This window comes from Papaver somniferum, unplaced genomic scaffold (assembly GCF_003573695.1).
Source record: "Papaver somniferum cultivar HN1 unplaced genomic scaffold, ASM357369v1 unplaced-scaffold_133, whole genome shotgun sequence".
Taxonomy (NCBI): domain Eukaryota; kingdom Viridiplantae; phylum Streptophyta; class Magnoliopsida; order Ranunculales; family Papaveraceae; genus Papaver; species Papaver somniferum.
Genome location: NW_020622492.1, coordinates 13,888,243 through 13,906,282, shown reverse-complemented (window position 1 = coordinate 13,906,282; position 18,040 = coordinate 13,888,243). Strand labels below are relative to the sequence as shown.

At 37.0% G+C, this 18,040-nt stretch overlaps 3 protein-coding genes across 3 annotated transcripts; all 3 read left to right on the top strand.

Annotated features, from left to right (window-relative positions):
• The first annotated feature begins 3,670 nt into the window (after nt 1-3,670).
• Nucleotides 3,671-5,174, top strand: LOC113333629. The gene is made up of 3 exons (XM_026580054.1): nt 3,671-3,799; nt 3,903-3,980; nt 4,242-5,174. Exons 1-3 carry the CDS (start codon nt 3,671-3,673, stop codon nt 5,172-5,174), a joined length of 1,140 nt encoding a protein of 379 aa, XP_026435839.1.
• A 478-nt stretch (nt 5,175-5,652) lies between these two features.
• On the top strand, nt 5,653-6,186 carry LOC113333628. Its single transcript, XM_026580053.1, has one exon. The coding sequence runs from the start codon at nt 5,653-5,655 to the stop codon at nt 6,184-6,186; it is 534 nt and encodes a 177-aa protein (XP_026435838.1).
• Nucleotides 6,187-8,813: 2,627 nt separating this feature from the next.
• On the top strand, nt 8,814-16,493 carry LOC113333663 (protein BLISTER-like). Its single transcript, XM_026580085.1, has 13 exons — nt 8,814-9,378; nt 10,079-10,772; nt 10,899-11,452; nt 11,580-11,699; nt 12,833-12,898; nt 13,089-13,199; nt 13,593-13,669; nt 13,940-14,007; nt 14,500-14,607; nt 14,799-14,989; nt 15,170-15,238; nt 15,453-15,608; nt 16,043-16,493. The coding sequence occupies exons 1-13, from the start codon at nt 9,325-9,327 to the stop codon at nt 16,121-16,123; spliced, it is 2,349 nt and encodes a 782-aa protein (XP_026435870.1). The 5' UTR covers nt 8,814-9,324; the 3' UTR covers nt 16,124-16,493.
• The last annotated feature ends 1,547 nt before the right edge of the window (nt 16,494-18,040 follow it).

Genomic DNA, 18,040 nt, shown 5'->3' with positions numbered 1-18,040 from the left:
CTCATTGGCTCATGCGAAGTGGCAACTTACATTTAGCAGTTACAAATCCCCCACACAGTTGAAACGGTCTTTGGGTACATCTCACGGGTTTCTGATACTTTGGTTTCACCCATTGGGAGAACCACACCAATATAGTTACCTGATAGACCCATTTATATGTCTATTTTGAACTCAATTATGTATATTGTTAGTGCTCGATTTTATATTTATTTGGCTTTTTGTGTATTTGTAGGTGTTTTTGAAGAAATAATCTTTTGCGGAGAAATTGGTCGAAAAGTGTTATCCACGCCCGTCAAATGGATAAGGGGCACCCGGTTGATAAGGGGTGACCCCAGGGCAACTACTATTGGCAAACCGGAACTGGATAGGGGGAGGTCATCTTCCAAAATTCAAATTCGGTAAAAAGGCGGGAAAATTTGTTGCAGTGAAGAATAGATTAGGGTTCTTGATTTGGACGAGATTAAATGAGATTAAATCACTGATTCTCATGGACTAGACCTCTTATGGGTACATAATTCTGATTTGGGCATTTTATTGGGCTGCATTTGGCTATTTTTTTCGTTGAAACAAAACAAAGGAGGAAAATTTACGATACTCTCAGGCATGAATTTGACTGAGATGTAATTGGAGAATATCACGGGATTGGTTTCTGTTCAACTTGTTGCGACAAGAAAGGAGTGGTAACGATTTCGGATTGGAAGAAAAAGGAGGTTTCGATAAAACAGGGAGTTGATATATTTTCTCGGGTTTTCTGGATTTAGAAAAGGGAAGTTACGTAGAATAATATCTTTCCTGTTTGATTCTACTCTATCTTTGGAATGATTCTAGAAAAATAAGGACGCATAAAGAGAGAAAAAGAGGGAAATATTTACGTGACTTGCAGCGAGAGGAAAGGAGAGATAAACTCGGATTTAATCGAGCTATATGGACCCTGTGGTATATATATAGAGTGCTGATAACCACATTTGGGGGATCGGGAGTTAGGGGTCTGGTCAGAGGCCATAGAATCCAAGAAAGAAGACTTGCAGAGAAGCTCTTTGCTGCTGCTGAAGAAGAAGAAGGAGATGAAGCACATTAGACCCACAAACACAGTCGCTGATTCTGCTGCAATACAAAACTATCGTTCTTCCTGCAGTCTTATTTCTTCTGTTTCCATTGTAACAGTCATTCTGTAACACTTATAAACGTTGCAGTTGAGTTGTTTTACTATTTTCTCATATTTCTTCAATAAGAACACCTTTTTGAGCCATGAAATATTATTTTGAGCATGTTCTTGACATGAGGAGCTAAACCCCATCACTGGGACAATGGAGGAAGCGATGTTTCACAATTGATTGGTAACTATAATCGATTCTTTATGACTTTTGCATTGTTTTTAATCGATGTATGATTTTTATTAATTATTTGTGACTTCGTTTGATGATGTATGCTTAGACTTAGAGCTTTTGATGCATCATGCTTGTGATCTACAATTAATATTTTACAAAATCTACTTTTGGCAAAGAAAAGAGTCAACAAAAGAGTTAGAATTGTTATGAATCATTATATGAACCAATTGAATGTGATTAGTGGTGAAATCCTAAGTCCCAGTACCTCCCAATATTGTGTCACTCTTGTATATATTTCTTATTTATAAGTCTGAAATCAATCTCAACAAGTCCGAGCGAACGATACTTTATTTACCACTACAAAATTACATCATTACCTAGCCCGAAAAAGCGCAGCCCAATCCACAATGGGCTTACAGAGAGCTGTTGTTTCCGAAAGACTCAAGCCCAGTATAAACAGACAGACTTCGTCTACCACATCAAACACTACTCTCTATTGTTTTACTGCAGCAACAAATACTTACCAAAAAATCCCAAGACTGAACCAAGGTAAATATGCTAACTGCTTATCCAACAATATTTATTTCTCTCTGTGCAGGAATACTTGTCAGATCCCATTAGCCATCACCATCAACTATTGGCACTTGCGCATACACCAGAAACAACAAAACCTGTAAAGGGAACCTGACATACACACTGGCTACCCCCCATTCCAAACCCTTGACCAAAATTTTCAACAACCTTCAGATCCTACCTATTTGCACACTTCCAAGATATCCAGAAAGATCCAAAAATGGGAAACCAACTGCTCATTACGCTACCAACCCGTGAAACATTTTCAAATTAAAGCCTGTATTGCCTCCCTCTCTCCTCAATACTGGTACCATCTCACCAATAAACACTGTGGCCAATACCACTACTTGAGTATTCAATCTTACATAAGTACTCAATTTTACCTTTACAAAAAATTTTCTTTAATGGCTTCCTCTTCAAACTCTTCCACCCCATCCATTGAAAATCTTGTCACCAAGATGAACAAAGCTCTCATAATGCCCGAGGATCTCTTTCCTAAAGTCTTCATAAACCCTGAAAAATGTCAGAACCAAACAACCTTTAGATTGGAAATAGTGTTTCATTGGGAAACTCTGCAGCAATATATCCAAACATCTAGAGTAAGTAACTTCATCAAAAACTACTGGGAATTTAACAGCAGAGTTGAACTGGATATATAGAATAGAAGAAGAAATTACTATGTTCTTAGACTCACTCATGAAGATGACTACTCAACTCTTAGAAATGGAGGAACAAGAGGAGTCTTTGATAATCTAATGGTATTGGTTGAAGTCCCAGTAGGAGGTCCTGATTTAATCCACGAAGAGCAGTTCTCCCAAGTTATGCTTTGGCTTCTTATCAAAAGAATCCCAACTCACATCATACCTGATATTCAGAACATTCTCAAACCTGTTGGAGTCTACCAAACTGCTAAAAAAGCATATGGGAGAGATAGATTTGAAAAAAGTATAGAAGTTAAGCTCACTATTGATGTTACCAGACCACTCAAGTTTGGAATCGAAGCTTATGAAACACCAACTATCTCCCACTGGTTGGAGTTTGCTTTTTCCCTTAACGGCATAAAGTTCTGCAAGGTCTGTAGAGTTTTGGATCACCCATCCCCCCCTTTCCCTATACCTCCTACTCCATCTCAATCTCACTACAATAACCCCCCAACACCCCAACCCTTACCTCCACCTAAAACTGCCCACCAAAAAGCTGTTCAGGATGGAAGAAAAGTTATCCACAGGACTTACTCTGATGCTGATGCTGCAGCAGATTTTGAAATTAAAATGAGAAATGCTAAGCAGCGGGAACTAGAAAAGGCTATTACTGATATGGCTTATACATCTTCCAAGCATGTAGTATTTGGAGATTCTAATGTGGCTGAACCAAATTCACCTCACCCAGATGTGTTAGCCTGCCAAATAAGAAACATGAAACTTGAGTTATCTAAGAAAATCACAAATAGATACAAGAAGAATCAACCAAAATTGAATACCACAGCTAGAGCCAAACACTCCCCATCTGGAAATAGCACCACCACCCAGGCCTTTGATCCAACTGGTATCTTCCCACCTCTACCCCCACCTAATCCATTTCGATTCAACTCTTTACCAACCCTTGCACAAATTAGGAAATGATGAAAGTTGTTTCAGCCATTAACAAAACGAAAGCTTGGTATGCTAAAAAGAAAAGTCACGTTTTTGTTGAAACCAATACCCCCACTGACCCTGTCACAAAAAAAAAATGATCCAAAGAGAAAACAAACAACCACTGCAGAGGAACCCATGAACACAAACACAATAGACAACATCAAAAGATTCAAGGACCATGATGATTACTATGCAGAACCCCTGGACTCAAGCATCCTCCAATTGGCTAATGGTGAATCTGGAAATTCTTCATCAAACTCTGAGGTATATGCTGCTATCTACTCTGCCCTTAATCTAAGTTGCAATTACCACTTCCATGATTATAACATGTTTTATGTTAACAATTTGCCTTACTATGATCCCTTAGCTAGAAGGCCTTCTACATAATACCCTTCTGTTTCATATTTCTGGCAATTCTTCTCCTCTATGGCTTGGAATTGCCAAGGTCTAGGAAAAAAACATGCAAAAAAGTACCTTAGTGACATGCTGACTAAGTTTAACCCTGATTTATGCTTCATTTCTGAAACAAAACAGAAGACAAGAAAAACTCAAAAATACTATGCTTCAGTTAAATCTTCAGAACTACTGATATGTCAATCCTGGAGGGGCTAGTGGTACTGCTGGAGGCCTAGCTTTGATATGGAAAAATAATCTGGATGTTGAGATTCTAGATTATTCTATAAACCATATCAATGTCATAATCAAGCCTACAAGTGGCCCATCTTGGCTTTTTACAGGCTATTATGCCAGTCCTTATGAAACCAAGAATAAGATTGAGTCTTGGAATAAGTTAGAGAGTACTTCCACTAAAAACTCTCTTCCTTGGTTGGTTATTGGTGATTTCAATTCCATTCTACATGATAATGAAAAATACAGTACTCAACCACTAGATAGTGCTGAGGCTAACATATTTAGTAACAAAATTCTTGATCTTGATTTGAATGACTTGGGCACTGTGGGATGTCCCTTCACTTGGTCTAATAAGAGGAGCGACCCATCACTCACTGAACAAAGATTGGATAGAGGATTAACCACTGAATTTTGGATACTCTTATATCCAAACTCCACTATCTCTAACCTTTTAGCTATTGGGTCTGACCATCACCCAATCTTTCTTAATCCTAATCCTTCTTGGCATACTGGTAAAATACCTTTCAAATTCTTCGGTCCTTGGCTGGATCATAAGGATTGTAAGTATATCATTGCTGAATGTTGGCAAACAAACCTATCTGGATCTAGTGCCTTTCTCATTGCTAGAAAACTCAAAGACATCAAGATGAAGCTCAAAGTCTGGAACAAAGAAGTCTATGGCAACATCAAAACCAACATAGAGGAAAGTAAGCAACATCTTCTCTGGTTACAAGAAAACTACTTCAGAGCTGATAGAAGTACTGCCCTCAAGACTGCAATGCAACTCCTCAGAGATTGGCAAGACATTGAAGAACACTTTTGGAAGACAAAAAGTAGGGACCGGTTCATCAAGTTGGGAGACAAGAACACAAGTTACTTTCATATAACCGCCAAGTGCAGAACTAGAAGAAATAGAATAGACACAATTCAGGACAACAAAGGAAATTGGATTGAGGATTATCAAGAGCTGAAGTTTCACCAACCACTTCACCATGATGGCCATTGTTGAAACACCTGTAATAAACCCTGAAATTATCAATCTTATACTCACTACTATAACCAGCTCAGATAATGACACCTTAAACAGAATCCCTGATCCCAATGAAGTCAAGGAAATTCTCTTCAGCGTGGCTAAAGACAAAGCTCCAGGTCCAAATGGCTTTCCACCTAATTTCTTCCAAGCCAATTGGGACATTGTTGGAGAAGACATAGTCAAAATGGTTCAGCATTTCTTCTTATCTGGACATCTCCTCAAAGAAATGAATTCTACTTTTATATCCCTGATACCTAAGGTTGAAAACCCAACCTGCCCAAGCCATTTCAGACCTATAAGCCTATGCAATACCACCTACAAAATCATATCCAAACTCCTAGCTCAAAGAATGAAACCTTACCTAAACAAGATCATTTCTCCTTATCAATCTGCATTCATACCTGGAAGACAAATTTCTGACAATATAGCCATTGCTCATTAACTCATTCATTCTATGAGATCTAAAAGAGGTATCAAAGGTGACAGAGGAAGCATGAGAATCAAGATTGATATGGCCAAAGCCTTTGATAGATTTGACTGGAATTTTCTACACATCATTCTTATAAATATTGGTTTCAACAATGATTGGTGTAAGAAAATCATGCAATGCATATCCACCATCTTCGCAGCTGTTCTAATCAATGGATCTCCAGATACTTTCTTCAACCCTTCTAGAGGGCTTAGACAAGGAGATCCCCTCTCCCTTTACTTATTTTTATTCTGTATGGAAGCTCTTTCTGGAACCCTCATTCATGCTGAAGAACTGGGTAGCATCTCTGGAATTAAAATATGCAAAGATGCTCCATCAATCAACCATCTCCTCTTTGCTGATGATTGCATGGTCTTCTGCAAAGCCAATAAAGCTGAAGCTCGAAATCTCAAGGATATTCTCAATATCTTTGGTGATACTTCTGGTCAACTCATCAATTTCAACAATTACAGAGATTTCTTCAGCAAGAATACTGATCCAAGCTCTTCCTCTGGATGACAAGTACTTGGGCTCTCCTCTGGATGACAAGTACTCATCATTTGCAGTATAATGGGAGTTCAAGCTCTTCCTCTGGATGACAAGTACTTGGGCTCTCCTCTCTTTACCCATAGGAGCAAGATTTAATCCTTCAGACCAGGATTAGACAAGATGAAAGTCAGGCTATCAAACTGGAAAAATACTTCTCTCAATCCTGCTGGAAGAGAAGTCATAATCAAATCTGTCACCTCCACATCCAACATCTACCAAATGAACTGCTTTAGGATACCTAAGCAAACTTTCCAAGATATGAACAAACTACAAAGGGACTTCTTCTGGGGGGAAAATCTAGAAAATCCCACAGGATATTAGCCTAAGGCTTGGGCAACTATTTGCAAACCAAAGGAGCTAGGAGGGCTAGGATTTATAAATATGGAACTCTTTAACAACTCAATGATAACAAAAATAGGATGGAGATTGGAGCAGGATAAGGATTCCTTATGGTTTCAATTGATGGATGCAAAGTACTTACTAGGAAGAAATGTTCTAAATATGAACACCAAAGATAAGGATGGTGACTCTTGGATATGGAAAGGGGTACTTGAAGGCATTAAAAATATTCAACAACATTGAACTTGGAAAATTGGAAATGGCAACAAGATCAGAATCTGGGAGGACTTATGGATCCCAAACTCAACTGACAAACTCATAAAGCCTGCTACCTGCCCCCAAGATATTCAGCTGCTATCCCATCTTATGACAGCTAATGGGGAATGGAACTCTCAGCTCATTCAACAGATTTTCAGTCCATTTATTGCCCAAATTATTTCATATCTGGAAATACACTCTGAAGAGGATGACAACATACACTGGAATCTAAACAACACATGAAAATTCTCTGTCAAAGCCCTGTACAAGGCAAAGATAGAGAATTTATACAACAATGACACAACTACAAGAGATTGGGAAGCTCTATGGAAGTTGGAAGTAGCACCTGCTATAAAAATATTTCTCTGGAAATGTGCTCATGAAATTCTCCCCAGTAATGCAAAAACAGCAAGCATACTCCACTATATTGATCCTTTATGCAAAAATTGCAACAGTGGGGAGGAAACTATGACACACATGTTTCTCAATTGCCCAGCAACAACTGAAGTTTGGCATCATATGATTGGAGAAAACCTTGGTTTGTTTGACCACACCACAAATTTCATGGACTGGTTCAACACTTGGTTTCACTCTACCAACAACATTGGTAACACTAACATCTGTGCAACTACTTGTTGGTTCATTTGGAAGGCTAGATGTGATCTAGTCTTCCAGAATATAACACCCAACTCTAAGAGAACATCTCTTAGTATTCAGCGACACCTCTGTGATTATAACATAATTCATAACTTAAGCTCTCATGTCCTAAACATCACTCATGGGCAAGATACTGACATGGATATTCAAAGAGCTACTCCTAGGATCCAAACTTGGAATCCTCAGCAAAATCAGGATTATGGCTACATAATCAAAATATGCACAATACAGGATCCTGACAGCCTACAATTTTTCTCTGCACTAACTATCTTAGATTTTGCAGGAAGCTACTTTGATAGCAGAGGACACTCAGGTCAACTGGGAGATGAAAGAGCCACAGGTGGAGCAGAATTAGCTTTCAACTGGGCTGAGGAAAAGCAACACATGAACATCGAAATACAAGCTGAGTCCAATGAAATTCTAGACCGGTTCCACACTCTCAACATTCAAGCAATTAAAGGAAGATTCCACCGCAACTATTACAGGGAAAGGCAACATATGCATGAAGACACTTATTTAAAAATTCAGCCTGTAACTTTTGTCTTAACGAGTCTGAAGCTTATTCACAGACTACAAAACTTGCAAACGTTACACATTGCTCTTGATTGTAAGAATCTTAACAGTGGGTCGGACATTGGTTTGGTCAATGACACCACTTCTACTACTATGTACCCCGCTTCTTAGGCCTTGCCTAAGTTTTTCTTAAAAAACAACAACGATGCATTAGTAAAAGAATACCTAAATATTTTTCACCAACACCCATAACTTGGATCCTGGGTTTATTGAGCATGTCAACTGTAGATTTCGGGCTACTTCTGTTTCAGGCCCTTTCTACTTCATCCGATTCTGGATTTTCTTCAAAGAGAATCCGACTGTGATAGTGAATTATACATACCTAAAACGCACCCGAAAAAGTACCAAAAAAAAAGCAATTTTATGTTGTAAAAATTCCATTTGTAAAATAACAATTAGATATAGTCTCAACTAACAATTAGATATAGTTTCATCTGACAGACATTATTGTAGAAGGGGATGCTGAAGACATTCCTAAAGCTATAATAGGAAACTCGAACGATATTCGTTGGAGTATCCGTTCAACAATCCTATCAATTCAAGATCGCATCAAGGATTTCAGTAATATTTCTTTTAAAGCTGTTCCTAGAGATGCAGATTCAATTGCTCATGACTTGGGTCAATTTGCAATCACAAACTTTGTAAACAGATGGTGGGATCATTCTGAGCCACCTTATTGTATTATGCGACGCCTCAATTTATTTGAGGATTAATATAATAAAAGAACTGTTTCCTTCAAAAGAAAATAAAAAATAAAAAAAAATAAAAAAAACAAAAAAAGAAAAAAAAAGAAAATAAAAAATAAAAAAAAAGAACAGGGGCTTTGATTCTGCCATTAATGTTTATATTATAAAATTTCTCAGATAAAAGAAGAAACAGAGAAAGAGAGATCTTCCACTTGCATGGTAATAAAACTTCCCAAATCTCTCTATTCTCAGTGTCAGATCGGATTTATCAGGCAGGCGCGTTTCAGAACCCTACAAAATATCAATCTTGAATTTGGATTCAATTAATCTAATACAGAATTCGTATAATGTGATTCAATAATATCCTAGATTTGATAAATTCAGGATATTTATAGAATTTGAGTTTGTGATCAAATTTGCAGAGTTTTATGTGTGGACACGTTTTTTATTTATTGGGAAGTTGATTTGATGATGATGATAGGTGATTGTTGGAGTGGTGAAGATTGAGAATTATTCTTTTAGGGTTTCTACTTTGTTGTTTGTGGAAGAATTTGTTGAAGACAAGTTTGTCAGAATTTGAGATTTTGTTTTTCTAATGTCGTCGGCACAGGTTTCGCGTAAACAAGATCTTGAAGCTGGAAAGCGCAAGGTATTGATTTAGTTCATTTGGAATTATGAAATGCACATATATATTCTTCTATTGTTTGTAATAATCTATAATTTGTCAGAAGGTTGGATCCTGAGCTAAATTTTGTTCTATTTCTTAGGTTTAGGCTAGTGCTGTAGTTGTTTACTGATTCAACTTTTTAGGTAACCTCTAGTTTTCAACTAGAACGGAACTGTTTCACTAAAATAAATTTTATACCATTGCCATGACGGTCATATATATGCTAGAGTGGATATGGAATTCCACAAACTAAATAGAATGGTCTACACAAGAAGTTTGTAGATGAAAGTATTAGAAGTTTAAAAATCTCAGGTCTACTGAAAACCTTAAATGTGCAGAAAAAATATTTCTCGAGGCAGGGAAGGAAAGGACAGAGATATTGCACTTGGTGCATGACAGAGCTAGGAATAATATTTGAATCAGTGTCAATAGTTTCTTGAAATTATTATGAATTACTGTGACAAAATAGGACCATTCTACGGCGAATCAAATGAGTTTAATTTATCCGCCACCTCTCCGAACTGGAAGTTTGTATAAGATTGATTACTCAGGTTGATTGAGTGAATACTTGTACTATATTGGCGCTTCAGATATATCATATAGCATTTTATGCGGTTACTGTTGACTTATGATTATTGCAATATTAGGAGCTATTTACAATAAAATATGTCTATTTTTTCAGCTCGAAGAGTTTCGTAAGAAAAAAGCAGAAAGGCGAATCGGCAAAAAGGTTGCACCAATTGGCCAGACGCAGCCTGCTGCTGATGTTAGTCAATCAGAAGACAAAAAGGCTCTACAAATTCCTGATTCAGATGGAGCTGGTCCATCGGAAAGAAATGGTGTTTCATACGAAGAATCTCCTCCTTCGGCAGTCGTTCGCGATGACACTAAAGCATATGATTCATCCCAGACTACTGAACTGGGTTCCTCTAGTGTAACTCATGATAGCGCCCCCATCTCTAACAAAACACATGATGTATTATTATATGCCGGTCCATTTCAGAAACATGCAGCTGATCAGGATTCGAGATGGTATGATCGGTCAAGGCTTCCTGAGTCACAATCTGTTAATTATGCTGGTCTACGGGAAGATATGAACCATAACATTAACAGTGCAGGAACTCGAGAACCAACATATGAGGCCACAATAGACCAGCCTGCTACTCCTAAACCATTCTATCTAACAGGGGTGACTGATACAAACTCCCAATCCGATTATTACTCCAGATTTGATGGTCATTTAAGACAAGATTCAAAGGAATTTTCAGCCAAAGCGCCAGAAACATCTCATGTTTTTAATGCAGATTTTCAATCTGATAAGTTGGCTGATGATGTTGGATTTGGTACTTTGTCAACGAGTGGCAGTCAATATGAAGGTAATATTGTCTTTCCATATTCATCAATTCTGTACTGGGAAAAGCTTCATGAGTGTTAGGCCTTGTTATTTTTTCTTTTGTATAGAACTGACTCTTTCTTTCTGGTTGTTGTGGACTGTATGCTAGATCCTATACATCCATCTACCAACTTAACAGAGTCGGTTCTTGATTTCAAGAACAAACATGGTGGTTCGGATTTTAATGGTGCTAGTTTTCTTGAGGAAAGAAGGAAGTTTAATAATTCTATTAATCATCAGCAGGGCACAGATAATGCACCTTGGCTGTCATCAGAATTACCCTCCATCGATACAGCTTCCATTGCTGGAAATCGGCAATCTCGTCCATCTTTTCTAGGCTCGCTTAATGTAAATACAGTCCCTTCAGAGTCACACATGTCTTGTACTGACCAAGAAAAATCTGAACCATTTCTCATAGCTTCTAAAGCTAAAAATCAGACTCAAGTTTCATCTGCTTCTCGGCGGCCTTTTTCCAGTACTGTTGGAAATTTTGACAGTCTGAAATCAGATCTATTTGGTGCTTCGGAGCCTGTTCTTAATCTTTCAGTTTCTATTGGTAATGACGGGGAAACACTGAGGCAGAGTACAAAGGAAAATAATGCGGAGAGAAAGCAAGAATCTTTTTTACCAAAGCATGATGAGAACTTTGCTGCTCTAGAACAGGTTCAAATCTTGCACTTATCTGTCAATATTATTCTTATGCGTCTTCCATTCGAAATGGACTATGTTCGTTTGTGTGGTGAAATTTACTAAATCTTACTCGAGAAATCTGACCTAGCCTTTTTTGCAGCATATTGAAGACTTGACTCAAGAAAAGTTCTCAATGCAGCGATCTCTTGATGCTTCAAGATCTTTATCAGAATCATTGGCTGCGGAAAATTCGTCTCTCACAGATAGCTATAACCAGCAGGTTTGTTATAGTTACTTGAGTTCTTCGCTTGTCTAACGTAGCGGAAGCGTATAACTTGGATCAAAGATCCAAAAGATAATGAAAACTAGTGTAATATCAATAGATTCACAAAAGCTATAAGTAAACTAGAGAACAATAATAACTAAATAAAATATCTTTGATAAATCAAATAGGAGAAATAATGTTGAATTATTGTATAATGATATGGGAAGTATCATGGCTGTAAGAAGGTTGGGAAGTGATTGGAGTGGTTTGCATGGTGGTTTCAGGAGGGGTGGAAGTTTGGTGGTGGGACGGTTTTAGGTTTTTGTCCAAGTATCTTCTTTCTTCTTCTCCCATGAACTTAGTAGACAACAAATTTTCGATTTTTTCTGTGAAATCTTCGAAACGTTTATCTATCACTGTGGTTAACTTCGTTTCAATACAGATTGCCATTGCCTGCATATCAGTTTCTAGGTCCTTCTTCAAACTAGTCCTCAATTCTTCAATCTTCTTATCACCCATGTTAGTGGAGGCTGTCAATCGAGGCTCTGGTACCACTTAAAGTAGCGGAAGCGTATAACTTGGATCAAAGATCCAAAAGATAATGAAAATTAGTGTAAAATCAATAGATTCACAAAAGCTATAAGAAAACTAGAGAACAATAATAACTAAATAAAATATCTTTGATAAATCAAATAAGAGAATAATGTTGAATGTGTAAGCCTTCTTATATAGGCTTCACTATTTCCTAAAAGTATTATAACTAGAAGAGGAAATAACTAGAAAAGGGAAATCAAGCTAAACTAGGAAACCAATAAGTTCTAGAATAGGGAAAATTAAGAAACAACACTAGAAATAGAAAGAGGTTTGACTCTCATGTCAAACGGCGGTGACTGGTCTAGATGTCCTACATCATTGTCTGTTAGCAGATTTGCTTTTATGGAAACTATGTTGTTGATTAAATTAAGCTGTACTATAGCTCTAGCTTTACATGGTTCTTTCTTGGCTGAATTAATAATGCATCTGACGAAACAACATGGTTAAGTGGCCCGATTTAGATTCATTATGATCTTCAGCAGTAGTTTATTATGGGTTTTAGTTTTTGGCATTTGTTCCTTGGTTTATTCATTTTGTAATTGGTTATTTATCAGGGAGCATTAGTTAACCAACTAAGATTAGATATGGAAAGATTACAGGAGGAAATCAGAGCTCAGCTGGTTAGTAGACTGCAATCTTTTAAGCTAATCTGCACTTGCGTAGTTGTTAACTTGTTATTCTGGATACAGACATGTGTTAGTGTTGACTGGCACTTGACAACATGTTTGTACATGTATTTGTTTTGTTCGATTTATACAATACAATCCAAATTAAATTAAACTTCCATGTTGACCTATTCTGGATTAACAGCTTGAAATTGAGTCCATCAAAATGGAGTATGTTAATGCACAACTGGAATGTACTGCAGCTGATGAACGAGCACAAATATTGACTTCAGAAGTCATTGAGTTAGAAGAAAAGGTATTAGCTTTTTGGTTATGCTGTTTGCTGTTGTCATGCCTAATCTAGACCTTAATACATCATACAAGTACAACGAGATATTCATGCACTTTATTTAGTTCTTTGTTAGAGTTAATTCTATTGATCATGTTAAATTAAGATGTTTCAAAAAATAAAATTATTTTGAATTATGATTTCTGTGCGTTTTCAGAGAATGGGTTGGGAGATTGTTGGTTACTGTTAATGTTTATTGTTTTGCAAATGATTATTCATGTACACTTTTGTAGCTTATATTTCTTCATTTTTATGTACAGTAACTATTATTGCATCCTTACCCTCTCTTCAATACGCATAAATGTATTCCGTTAGCGTCCAGAATTTTCTTTAGGAATTAACGGAACATATTTATTGTAGGCACTCAGACTGAGATCAAGTGAGCTAAAGTTGGAGAGGCAATTGGAGAATTCAAATGATGAAATTACTTCATACAAGTAGGTTAACAATCTACATTGATGAGCAATTTAGTATGTTAGTGATGTTCTTTGCACGGATTAGCAATTTGGCTCCTTTTATTTTCTTTCTCATAGTCTCGAGGACAATTTTACCTCGTTTGTGATTTTTGAAGTTGTAAATTACGGATGCATGTAGAATAATCTTCACATCAAAATTACCAGGAAGTTTTGGGTTCCATGTATTCTTTCTCTATATAATTAGCTATCATATTAAACTATGTGACTGGACCTGCAATTCAATTGATACAGGAGGAAAGTGTCTATACTGGAGAAAGAGCGTCAAGACTTGCAACTCACTATTAATGCTATGCAAGAAGGTACACTTACGTACTATATGCTCATTTTGCTGAATTGTATTTATCACCTTTCCTCTGATTCTTTACGTACCATGTGCTCATTCCTTGTATGGTAGAACACCATGTTTGGTCATCTAACTGTGTCTCAATCCAACACAGCAGGCACTTAGATTCATGCCTATCATCATGTGTTAAGGCATGTAAATCGTTTTTTTTTGATCGGTAAAGAATATAGTGCTGACGAGTTATGAACTCAGGTCACTGGTATCATCCCCTAATGACTTTACCTCTGTACTACAGTGACATCGGCCAAGGCATATAAATTGTTAACAGGAACTTTTGATGTGTTCATCAATGTTTGTATTTTCTAAGGTTGTTAACTCTTATAAGTTGGGACTATAATGTAATTGGGATTTTTAGTTACCATGTCTATTTTTAGTATTTTAATTGTGTATCTCAGTCTGCTTTATTAGTTTATCAATAATAATGTCTGCGCGTGCTATCTAAATGCAGAGAAAAAGGTATTGCAATCGAAGCTACGGAATGCATCTGGAGGTGAAAAATCATTTGACGTCCAAACTCCTTCTGTCAAAGATATGTCGACTTCTACACAAGACTTAGGTAGGTCAATGATTTTGTGCTGTGTCCTGAGTTCATGTAAATCCATCTATAACCAGAGAGCATTAGCTGTTGACAAGCTTTCAGATTAATGCCATTTCTCTTATGGCAGTCTATCACTGTTGTATGACAACTGTGGCAGGAATTTCACAGTTTTTCTTTAGGTGCTTATGATTCCATTGTCGTTTATACAGAAGTAAGTGGTGGGGAAATTATGTCAAGCACGTTTGATCCTGAAATGCAAGAAGCTGCTTTTCCTCTCCCCGGTAGTAGCTCTGCCATCCAACTGCCTGAGAATAGCCAATTCCATCCGTCAGTCTCATCTGCAGCTATTCCACCCGATCAATTATACATGATTGGAAACATCAATGCCTTGATTTTGGAGGTAGCGTAATTTTTTGTTATATTATTTAGGTCTTTGATTTTGCTTTATCCTTCTGGAGATCAAATTTGCATTTCACTGGAAGATATTATACAAAAAGTTAGCTAAATGATGGCCGTATACCTTATCAACTACATGAAATTTGTTTACATGCACTAATTAGAAAACTTCAAATGATTGCAGTTAGTATTGGAGAAAGAAGAGTTAACCAGGGCCTTGGTTTCAGAATCATCTAATGGTTCAACTCTGAAGGTAACATCTAAGTTCTAATTGCGGACTTTTGTAGAGTACGCAGTAGCAATTCTATTAGTCAAGAATTAATGCCTGTGGATGGAAACTATCAATGGCACGTCAGAGATTGCTCTGTAAAACTTGGATCTATCATTTTTAATTTCTCATACATATCTTTGGTTACAAATTCACCAATATCTGTCACTCTTGTCTGTTTTGTCATTTATTGTTAAAGGAACTGAATAGGGAATTATCCCGCAAACTGGAGGCTCAAACCCAGCGGTTGGAGCTCTTGACTGCGCAAAGTATGGCCAGTGAAAATCTTCAGGCAAGACAACCAGATCTACTGACAATGAATGATGGTACAACATACACGGACGAAGGAGATGAGGTATTATTATTTTTTATTTTTAAGGATCATTTGAAGCCCCTTTGGAGGAAGTCCCCAACACACACACACACACCACCACCCCTGTCACATACCCCGTAGATGTGTGTTACATGTTACATCTAGCTCCCTACCAACACAATATACATCCTCACCAACCACATAGCATGTTTTTGTTACTAACAGTGACAGCGTTAGTTAATTCAGATCTGTAGATTTCAATAACCATATGTCAACAAAATTTGGGGATGTCTGTGCTGCTGTTCCATATATAGCTTCGAATTGGAAAATTGATCTGTTGGCTCAATAGATTTAAGTCGGTTGCATGGAATCTAAATCCCCAGCAGATGCTTAGACTTGGCTGCTTTTATTGAATCATTTGTCACACTGTGTTACGTAGTTGTCGCTTATCTTCCTTGATTTCGTTGCGAAACTAGGTGGTAGAAAGAGTTTTAGGTTGGATAATGAAGCTCTTCCCAGGAGGTCCAACTAAGCGGCGAACCAGCAAACTTCTATGATCAGAGTTAGGGGATGTCTTTATCAGAAAGATTCCTTCTTATTTTGTTCACTTCGATGGTGCAGTGTAGGAGTTCACCATCTGTATATTGCGAGGCATTAATTTTTGCCCATTCTTTTTCAATAGAAGAAAGTGAGTTTTTTCTTTTTTACTTTTTTTGTTCCATATTTTATAAGGCAGAATAGTCATTTTCCTTTTTGATTACGAATTTGTTTGCCTGACAGTAGAGAGAAAAGACGTGTGTTCCGATGTAGCAGAAATGTTGTTATTGTTGTTTGTGTATCAAAATTTTAGTGGAAACGTTGGATGTAAGGATATAAATCAGGAAAATCCCCATTGAATGGTAGTCCTACTTTTCCTTCCTTTTTCTATAATGTAATGTTTCTTGCAAATTCAAGATCTACAAAAAGCTCTAAAATTGTTGGTTGATGTGATATAAAAAAAAATCAGTAATACATTGACATTTTGATTTTTCATTTGTTTATTGTTTTTTTCTAGGTGCAGACTGTTCCCATCGGTGTTTTTTTTTTTTTTTTTTTTTTTGCTTGAATCATTGTTTTTACGTTTGAATCCACGTCAAAAACTTACTATCAGTGGAAAGCTGTTTTATGGTTTTACATCAGATTTGTTGTTTTGTGTTGCCAAATTTTTCACCTCATTTTCGAAAAAATAACATGAGCGATCTTTTTCTAATCACAAGCGAAGGTTTTTTAAATGAAGGTTGTTTTTGGACATTAACAAATTTACTCACAAATTATGAACCAAGTAGATTTGTATCTCAATATATTTTTTTTCTTCTCGCCAGTTACTAACAAAACAGTCGAAAATAACGATCTTAATGTTGGAGGCACTAAAATACATGACATTTTATGCAATATGACTGAACATCAGAATTATATCTGTCCTAGCCATGTACTAACGTACAGATTAAAGTTCTCGAACTTATTCCCTGGCAATTACGCAATCAAGGATAAAAGCCGATTCCTAAAGAACATCTTACGGAGTCCTGAGCAATATATTCACAAAACTTAATCATGGAGAGATCAATAGTGCGATTCTCAAAATATTTTACTCCTCTTGTGACGAGAGTTAAGAGCTTAATCTATGAGAACAAGTGAGGTTTTCATTATAAATACTATAAATGTGAAAGAAAAGGACAAGTCTTACTAAATAAGCAATACATATATATAATAAACTAGGTATTACCGGGGCCTACGACCTCCGCTTAACCTTTTGTTTTTGTGCATTGTTTTTTTTTTCTTTTATGTTAGATGATAGCTAAGTTCACTCAATATTTTCTATTTGCATGAACTTAATTGTGCAAGGAAGTAAGCGTGAAGCAGGCTTGGAATCGATGGAGAAATAAACAGAACTCTGCCTCAGGCGAGTTAACTCAGTGTTTTAGAATGACTCAGATCAGTCAGTCGATTTAGATCAGCTGACTCTGTAGCTGACTCTCCCACTTGACTGTCATTTTGCCGTTAACTTTGACAGCTGACCGTTGCTTGACTCGGGAGCCGGCGACAGAACCTCAGGCGACCGACGAGGACTATACTGCTACTTTCCAACGACACTTTTGACCCAGAATCTCCAGAAGAGATATTTTGACTCATGGGCCATGGCACACTTTCGGCTAGAATGAAGATTTCACGGCTTAACCTACTTTTGGAAAGGGTATTCTTTTGGGAGAAACATATAAAAGACAAGAGTTCCCTTTATAGCTAGCCACCTCTCTATTTGAAACTTCTATTACTTTTCTAGGGTTGCGTGATAGCTTCCTCTCATAATTATCGTTCACTTTCTACCATTTATAACTATTGTGTGATTGATGTATTGCAATATGATTCGAATGTTTGTTTAGTTAAGTCTAAAATTGATTGAACTCACATCCATGATCCATATCTCTAGCTAATTTAGG